The sequence below is a fragment of the Sinocyclocheilus anshuiensis genome, unplaced genomic scaffold, assembly GCF_001515605.1.
Source record: "Sinocyclocheilus anshuiensis isolate Anshui unplaced genomic scaffold, SAMN03320099.WGS_v1.1 scaffold487, whole genome shotgun sequence".
Lineage (NCBI taxonomy): Eukaryota > Metazoa > Chordata > Actinopteri > Cypriniformes > Cyprinidae > Sinocyclocheilus > Sinocyclocheilus anshuiensis.
The window spans coordinates 2,710,323-2,719,873 of record NW_015548240.1 but is presented as its reverse complement, the minus strand read 5'-3'; the positions used below and the strand labels follow the sequence as shown (position 1 = coordinate 2,719,873).

Below are 9,551 nucleotides of genomic sequence, written 5' to 3'. Positions count from 1 at the left end.
ATGAAATCACACCCGGATGTAGGCCTTTAAAAGAGCAGCATCAGAGGGGTTAAGGAGCACAAACATTCAGACCCACACAAACATCCTTTGTCTGTTTATAGTGTTTCCTCTGGGTTTGGAGAATGGTGGTAATAAATCACCATATACTGTTATCAAGCCGTAGTACAGTTGTCAAATCATATAAAACATAAATGAAAGTGTCTTTTATGAACCTACACTCACACAAAATCCCATTAAAATTTAACACAATGGATTCTTTTACAAGCCATGTTATCTTTTTTATTTCTATAACATCAGGATGCCAGACTGGGATCAAACAATCTTTGTGTGTATGCATACAAAATACAGTCAATATGAACAAAATATCAACTTTTTAAATATCTGCCTTACATAATATTACATGTCCACTGAACTACAGCATTACTTAACACAATGTACTTAAACATAAATACAATGAACACTTTTAGACAAGCTACTGTGACCTGTGCAAAAATAAATTTTTAGAAACAACAAGGCCTAGAAAGTTAGGTCACCTCAAATTAAGGGTAGCACAAAGGATGTAGAGAAGTGAAATGTGTTAACAAAAGTCTCTTTGTTGCACTTTCTATTGGCCTTTTCCTTTTTCTTGTATTTGTGAAAGGAAATAGGGGACAATTTGAAGGATTGAATTCCATGGAGAGGAATGTAACCCAAACCCTTCTGAACTTCTACAAATAAAAGCTTTTTAGATAGTGTTCACCCCAACACCAACACAGTACTTAAAAACAGGTTTATCTTCTTCCAAAAGCAAGCAAAAGTGCAACAATCTACATCAGTGCTCAGAAAATGCAAATATCTGTTTCTACAGAGAACAGATTCACATTAACTCGGCAGCACTGGAATTGTATGGAGATTAGATAGAGAAAAATAACATAATACTTCATTTATGAATTCTGTAATGTAGGCTAAATTGCTGACTGTCTGCTCTTTATTTGGCCATGTTGCTATACTGGGAGTTGTAGAGCTCTGTATAATACATTTTATTGCACATAATGTCTACGTATCCTGTTCCTGTGCTATGTTTTAGACAGTTGCGTGTTTTCAAAGTTACACCAATGAAGAACATAGAAAGTTAAATCTACAAACAGCTGAATACATGATTAGCTACACTAGGATCTGCAGAGGGTGTGTGACTCTACCAGAGTTTTATACAAGCACTTTTTTACCCTACAATAACCATAATTGAAATAACCATACAATGCTTAATTATTCAAAGATAAAAAAAAAAGCTTTTTGAAAGTTACATTTAAAATCCACCTGACTAAAAAAGCTCTTTTCTTCTTCCTCTCACTTTAGAGTCGACTAAGTCTGTGCCAAGACGTCACCACTTTTTCAGGATTAGCCATGGAATCCCTCCATTGTTCCACTGCCTCAGTAGAACTGCTGTCAAAACCCAAGAGGACCTGGAAATGAAGGAATACACATAAAGAATGAAACTTAGGGGTTAGTAAGATTTATGAATGAAATTAATACTTTTATACATCAAGGATGCATTAAATCAGTCAAAAGTGACAGTAAAGTGATGTATAATGTTTCTAAAATTATATTTCTGCTCTTTTCAACTTTCTGTTCATCAAAGAATCATGTTTTCTTCAAAATAATTTAAGCAGCACAACTGTTTTCAACATAATAATAATAATATTAAATGTTTCTTGAGCACCAAATCACCATATTAAAGAATGATTTCTGAAGGATCATGTGACACTGAAACCTGAAAAATTGGCTACTGACAATTCAGCTTTGCCATAAGTATATTACAATAGAAAACATTTTTATAATATTTCACAATATTGCTGTTTTTTTGATCAAATAAATGACTTTAAATGTGTTCCATACTAAACGTAGTGAGTTATAGTACTATATGTATTTTGCTCCAAACTGACCTGTCCAAGCAGGTGTTTTCTCCGAACAGAGCCACGGCTGTAGAGTTTGACTGCCAGCTGCAGATTCTGGTCCTGATTGGTGATGGGCAAGTGAAGCACTTCGCCCCATTGGATCTGCCCCCCTGATGACTTCATCACCTTCGTCTTCCTCTTCAGTAAGACCCTACCCTCACTCAACAACTCAACCTTCACAAAGAAACCTAAAGAGAACATCCATTTGCACAGTTCATTTTATTAACATTGTCGTATTTGTCATATTCACTCTTCCACAACAATAAACTAAGGAGGGAAATAAATAAGAAATAAGAGGGCTTTCAGGAGGAGAACTTAACTTATGAAAATATATTTAAAATGGACTAGGATGTAAAGTTATGTTACTGAGAGTGTGCAAAATGATGATGAAAGCTGAAGGACTCACTCTGTGTAAGTGGTGAGGAAGATGATGGAAGGTTTTGAGCACTAAGGATCTGGAGTTGCATTCGACTGTTCACTGGCTGGAAGCACAAGGCCAGCTGAAGCTCAGCGTGACACACCTACAGAAACACACAGACGCACACAAAATAATCCCCAATAGGGTTAGGTGTTATGTTGCATGTGTGTGTTATGGCAGACTACCTGCTGTGACTGATTCACTGATTTATAGTTGAGACCCAAAACAATTTCTGACCCAGTAACATACACACACAGCCATTATTCATGAAAAAAACTTCCTCTAGACCAGATTCCACTGACTTTCATTCTGGAACACAGTTCTGTCAATTTCAAACACCTCATTATTGAAAAGACTTTCTTTTCAAAAAAATATATTTTCCCTGTTAACTGTTTGATTTCAGTCACATGCACACACAAGCAAAACACACTGAACCATCCATTTCCAAATGTTCACAAAAAGTTGCCAAAATCAGCAAATAGTGCCATATCTGATACCTGTATGTGTGTATGGCAGTATTCAGTAGGCCAAACAATGTTTGGATGACTTACATACAGTGAAATGATGTACAAAGATGATAAAGTAACACAGTAACACTCATTTTGCAGAATTAAATATCAGAATTTTTATATATATTATGTATAGGTATTTAGATGTTACTAATGATCAACTTCTAAAATGTAATGTATATAAATGTGAAATATTTATAAATAACGTGTAAGTGTATGTGTATGTACACAGACTACTGTTCAGTTCGGGGTTGGTAAGATTTTTTAATGTTTTTGAGCCTTTTATGCTCGCTAAGGCTGCATTTATTTGATCAAAAATACAGTAAAAACAGTAATATTCTGAAATATTTTTACAATTTAACATAACTGTTTTCTATTTTAATATATTTTAAAATGTAATTTATTTCCTGTGATGGTAAAGCTGAATTTTCAGCATCATTACTCCAGTCTTTATGTCACATGATCCTTCAGATATCATTCTGATATGCTGGTGTTCAAGAAACATTTCTTATTATCAATGTTGAAAACAGACGTCCTTCATTTTTCTATGGAAACTACTAAACATTTTTCAGGATTCTTTAATCGATAGAAATGTAAACAACATTAATTAACATTAACCTTAATTAACATTAGTTAATCACTAATTAACAATTGAAATCTTTTGTAACATATTATTTATATAAGCTTCAGACAGATCAGTATTTTAAGGGTCAAGTTAATTCCTTCAAGAAGTGCTTACAGCAGTATTGAAATGGCTGGTTTCAGTATATTGATTTCTTCCTCTCTCTGTCGGTCTCAGCCCCAGTGATCTAAATATCACAGGAGAGACCTGAGCAGAACTAGTGCAGCTGTGTAATTTGTGATGCAAGTAAAATATGTGGTCCAGTGGGTGAGTGCAGCACTGTGGGGAAATTGCAGGTGGAAGTTTTTTTTCAAAGAACCTTACTGTCAAAATTAGGAAGGATATGTAGAGGGAGACACATTTGGGATTAGATATGCAGTCACAAAGAGATACAGCAGGTGAGGACTCACATGTGTTTTAGAGTGAGGCTTGAAATCCAGCCAGTGCTTTGTTTCCTCCGGTCCTAGGGTTCGCAGAGATAATACACACACTCCCAGTGTACGCTTACGTGGTGTGTGAGCCTGCAGGCGCAGCACCAGTGCAGATCTGCGTATCTGCTCTAAGTTAAGAGTGAACACGAATGTCTCCATGAAGACAGTGTCCTGAAAGCGAGACAATATACTGAGAGGGATAATTAGCTACAAACTAAAACCGCAACAAAACAATACTACAAGCTCTACATGTGTTTTTGCTTATCGGAGGAAGCATTTATTTTTTTTTTTTTATTCAGTGTCACATGATCATTTATAAATCATTCTAATTTACTGATTTGGGTACATTAACATTTCTTATTATTATGTTTAAATGTTGAAAACAATGTAACAAATTTCTTTACTGCCACCTTTTATAAATTTATCAGCATCCTTTCTGAATAAAATAATTTCTTTAAAACAAAAATCTAGTGTATGTTGCTTGCAAAATATTTTATTTAATTAGAGTACATGGTTGTTTTGAATGGCTGCTAAAGCAGAAAGGCACCTTTTAGAAGCAGATGGTATAATTCTGGCATCTACCAGCAGGGGATAATGCTAATCATTTTAACCCCTTGATATCACCAATGCTGAAGCTTGAATTGAATCTTGGCTGTTGTATGTTTTATGACGGCTGATTTCACTCACTGCTGATGCTTCCTTGATGGTGCTCTTAAATCGCACTGGCTTGGTCATGTTGATGACTCCTTTGACCCCAATCTTCTGCACCTCCACCCCATCACTATACACACTCAAATCCATACACTAAAAGAGAGTGAGTACCAAAATGAGAATAAATGAGAAACAGTGAGAAAAGATGAAAGCAACATGTACAGTTTATGAGCTTTTACAACCACTAAAACCACTGTATTTCTCAGAGGAGGAAAAGGAGGCAGGGCCTTGTTAGTATTAGAAAATAATTGACAGAAATAAAACAAAACAAATATGATGAAATATGAGATCAAACAGTGTGTTCATATTATAAACAACTCACACTCTAAGATACAACCCCATTTGGTCACTTCCAAACATATAGTAAATAATGTAAATAAATTAACATTCATATGTAACATTAACACTAATATATTATGTATGCTATATATTATGTGTAAAATAAAGAGGCAAAGACAGGCAGATATACACATTGAGTTATTTTTCAATTATTTGAAAAAGAGACATTAAAAATAGCTGGTTGGAAATGTGATCACTTGTTAAAGGTCTCTCAGATCAACACAGAGGCTCCATTCAGCTGGACTCTAGATGGGACACAATGGCCTGTTGTAGACTAACAAAGCCTCTCCTGGATGAAATCATACCTTCACTAAGGTGATCCACACCTGCTCCACCGCCTCTTCATACTTCACGTGCACACACACTTTTCCCGGCTCAAAATCCCGCTCATCACCAGACAGCGTGATGGACTCTATGCACACACACACACACACACACACACACACACACATCCACGCAAACACATAAAAATGTTTTATATACAATATTCTGTTTAATATTCAGCATAAGTCCTGTTGTTAATCAAGAAAAAGAGGGACAAACCAAATTTAAAATCCAACTTTTTGCTCAGTGTTAATTAAAAACACTTTCAATTAAATTAGAAAAATGCAGAATGGTAAACAGAAATGCAATATATTTTGAGTTTATTATTTGTGTTATGTGTGTAAAGATCCACAGACCTACATTCTGAAAGTTATCTGAGGACTTGTGTACTGGACCTCAGGGAAAACATTTGGAAGTAATTACTGTGTCTGCCCTTTACGATTTCACAATCTGCAGTCATCTGAGTCTGTCCTGTGTGTGTGTGTGTGTGTGTGTGTGTGTGTGTGTGTGTGAGTTTGTTTGACAGTCTGTGTTTATGTGTGTGCATTGTGAGGAGAGAGAGGGTAAGATTGTTGGGAAATAAAGAGTCCAAAAAGACCATGAAAAAAACAAAAGGAAAACCAAACAAATGAAACTATAGTGGAAATTCCAGGTGATAGTGGAGCGGAACCCTTTCCAGAGAGTTCGATTGGAAGGGAGTTTTGAGGGTTCTTTTGGAATGCGCTTGTCTATGGTTACAACTTCAGTGTTCCGTCATGAATGGTTACCTAGACTACGGCTGCTCCCAAAGGAATCCTGAATGGAGGATGTGCTGCTCTGGACACTGGATACAGAATCATAACGCTTGGAGGAACAAGAGAGGAATAAATGTTACTGAACAACAGCACTGCTAATCATTAAATAGCAATGTATTATGTATACACCACACTTCAATCAGGAATTTAATCTGATCTGATTGATAAAAGACCACAAATACTTTTCAACTTAAAAAAAAAGAAATAAAATTGAGATCCCAATGGTAATAATGATTTCTGGCATACTAACAATGCATGGAAGTATTATGATTACTAAAGTTATTCATTATTAAGTTATTAACTAATATAAATATTGAGCTAATTATTCCAGTAACAAATGCAACAAAACAGTTTTGAATTAAACTTAGTAGTTAATATATCTTGCCTTAAAGTTCAAAGTTGATATCCAGACTAACTAGTATAGTGTTTATATAAATCATAGTCATAATAATGTTTACTAATTATTATATCCCTCTATAATATACACAACCCTTTAAAAGTTTGCCAATTGTTAGGACTTTTTAAAGAAATTAATACAAAGAAATTAATCAAAATTTTTAACTTTCCATTAATCAAAGAATCCTAAAAAAATTTATCATGTTTACATAAATACATTAAGCAACACAATCTTTTTCAGCATTGATAATAATAAGAAAAGTCTCTTGAGCACCAAATCAGCATATGAGAATGATTTCTGAAGGATCATGTGACACTGAAGACTGGAGTAATGACTGCTGAAAATTCAGCTTTACCATCATAGAAATAAATTACATTTCTTTATATACATCATATAATAATAGCTCACGTGTGAACAGGTGTATGGGATCTCAGCAGCATGTGAACGATGTAGTTTTAATTACGATACAGTTTTATGGATTGGGTTGTTAAGTGTGTGTGTGTGTGTGTGTGTGTGTGTGTGTGTGTGAACTCACCTGTATGTGGCTCTGAGGGTTTGACAAATCATACATGGAGAGACTGAGTCTCTGTTTGCCACTGTGTTCCAAACCTGTTAAACAAACAGACACAAATCATTTAATTCATTTTCCTCTTAGAAAGAGTCTTAAATACTTGCACTTCTGCAGTTGATTCAGTACATCACATTATGTAACAAAAGTGATTCCATTTAAAATGTCTTCCTCAGTTTGATATTTACAAATGTGCGTCCAGCCACAGTAAAGCATTAGAATGATCTGAATATGGCCTCTCAACAATATGATCTGGGACATTCAGTGCAAATCTGCCATGAACAATTGGGGATTTAGGAGCGGGAATAAAACAGAAGGATTACGCACAGGTGGGTAGGAACGTAAATATTTGAGGTTACATGCTGAGAAGTTACGTGCTGCTGTGTGATGCTTTGAGGAAGTGAAATTGCACACTTTAAACAACACACACAGGTAATAAACAGGCTTGGAGTTTTAGGCAGATCTTAAAGTATCTCACCTGTGCCAGGACAGTTGTTGGGTCTGTTTTTCAGAGTGGAGCGTCTCACTGAGCCTGGTGACAGGTAGCTGATCATATGACTGCTGTTTAAGGTCAAATCAGGGTCATACATCATCTGACCGGCTCCTGCGAGCTCTGCCTTCCTTTCTGCAAAAGTGGTCCTTGTGGCACCTAAAATCATTCAAATTTCTACTTAAATATGTACTTAAAATAAATAATAATAATTTAATCAAATAAATTAAATTAACTAAATAAATAACTAAGTCATACTGCTTACTCTGTTGCCCAATGTTGTAGCCAGAGTACTGTGATCCTCTCGGCTGGATGTAGGAGGGTTTGAAGGTTGGGATGATGAATGGAACCTCCCGGCTGTCCGGAGGCAGTTTAGACAGCAGATAATCCTCTGATACTCCAACATTCTTCTTCACATTAGACTCAGCAGTTAATTTACCAGGAGGTCGAACCTTAATCACTTTAAAATATTTAAATGTATACAAATACACTTTTCATAACTCATATATGTAGTTACATTTATATACAGTATATTGTATGCAAACGAAAACAACAATCATGAGGAGATATAGGGGAGAGAGAGACTTACTCCGAATCTCTGGTTCATTTTTCTTGGACGTAAATGTCCTGCAGCAGTTTTTGACACATTCTGTCATATCGAGGATCTGCACAAAAATCACAAACCAATCACGTAAAACGGCTGCAAATAAGATATTTATATGAATTTACATGAAACTGTCCAACAGTAGACAGAAATCTATCATTTCTGGTCACCAAACATTTCCAAAACAATGTCAATATCATCACGTCAACTTATGTTTTGTGTGTAGTAGAATTTTGTGGTGGAAATAAATATATGTTTGAGAGAGAATAAATGGCAACATTGGTTGCTGTAGTGGAAATAACGCCACAACTATGAACGACACATTCAAAATTACTGAAAATATGAGCTGAATAATTTTCACGTTTATTTCACTCTAGATTATCAACGTTTTATTAATGTAATAATGATTTTTCGTGGTAAGATTGAAAGTTGTGTTTGGGATAACGTTACAATAAAACATTACAATCTACACATCAAAGACATCTAAAAATTGATGATTGAGGCAATTGATGAATGATTAAGGCATTAACAAAAAAAAAAAAGTCGAGGCATAAAAGTGCCCGCAGTAGCCCAAATTTGCTGCAGAAATACATAAAGCCTAAATATATAGGATACATAATACGGTAATAATTTTGTTTTTTTTAACAATCAAGATTAACCGCGTTTTTCCTTTTTGACAAAGAATATGTTTGTGTATAAGGTTGTACGTACTTGTGCTGCTGTCGGCGAGGAGATAAATCTCTTAGTTCTCGAGTGCTGCAGGTGCTTCTGAAGCAAGCCTCCAGTGAACGGCAAAACTTCTGCCTACGGCTGGGTCCTAGTGTCCGCCGGTCCCTAACAACACTGCTCAGGAAAAATACCACACTGTCTCTTTTTGATCACTGTGACACAAACGAAAGTTTACACTCCCACACAGTCAGGCATATTATGTATATTGATTCTTCAAATCTTCAAAACCTCGTTGTTACTGACCCCTTGTGATGACTAATATGTAGGCCTACATCAAAATTCAGGTCCTTGGCTTATTATCGTCTCATTTTATCAAATGCCAAAACTTTATAGGAGTGAATCTAAATTTGCTAATAGTAAACACAAACCAACAAAAGTTCAGGTCATCAAATTTGTATTTATTGATTGACCAGGCTCTCTTTACCCGTCAAACAAAAGCTGAAATCTCTGAGCTCGCGAGTGCAGCAGGTGCGTCTGAAGCCCCCAGTGAGCAGCAAAACTTCTGCCTACGGTTGGGTCCTAGTGTCCGCCGGTCCCTAACAACACTGCTCAGGAAAAATACCACACTGTCTCTTTTTGATCACTGTGACACAAACGAAAGTTTACACTCCCACACAGTCAGGCATATTATGTATATTGATTCTTCAAATCTTCAAAACCTCGTTGTTACTGACCCCTTGT

The 9,551-nt window shown here is 35.7% G+C and overlaps 1 protein-coding gene across 1 annotated transcript; it reads right to left on the bottom strand.

Annotated features, from left to right (window-relative positions):
- Positions 1–1,299: 1,299 nt before the first annotated feature.
- On the bottom strand, positions 1,300–8,938 carry tc2n (tandem C2 domains, nuclear). The gene is made up of 12 exons (XM_016442256.1): positions 8,853–8,938; positions 8,127–8,202; positions 7,803–7,997; positions 7,526–7,696; positions 7,015–7,088; positions 6,056–6,131; positions 5,270–5,376; positions 4,602–4,718; positions 3,894–4,085; positions 2,341–2,455; positions 1,923–2,122; positions 1,300–1,442 (listed from the first exon to the last, which is right to left on the bottom strand). Exons 2-12 carry the CDS (start codon positions 8,191–8,193, stop codon positions 1,332–1,334), a joined length of 1,425 nt encoding a protein of 474 aa, XP_016297742.1. The 5' UTR covers positions 8,194–8,202; positions 8,853–8,938; the 3' UTR covers positions 1,300–1,331.
- Between the last annotated feature and the right edge of the window lie 613 nt (positions 8,939–9,551).

Bases quoted from the DNA above. Each gene is read 5' to 3' on its own strand.
- tc2n (XM_016442256.1), bottom strand. From the start codon at position 8,193: ATGACAGAATGTGTCAAAAACTGCTGCAGGACATTTACGTCCAAGAAA. The intron at 7,998-8,126 runs GTAAGTCTCTCT...AATATTTTAAAG, and splicing joins AAATGAACCAGAGATTCGGA to TGATTAAGGTTCGACCTCCT. The intron at 6,132-7,014 runs GTGAGTTCACAC...TGTTCCTCCAAG, and splicing joins ACCCTCAGAGCCACATACAG to CGTTATGATTCTGTATCCAG.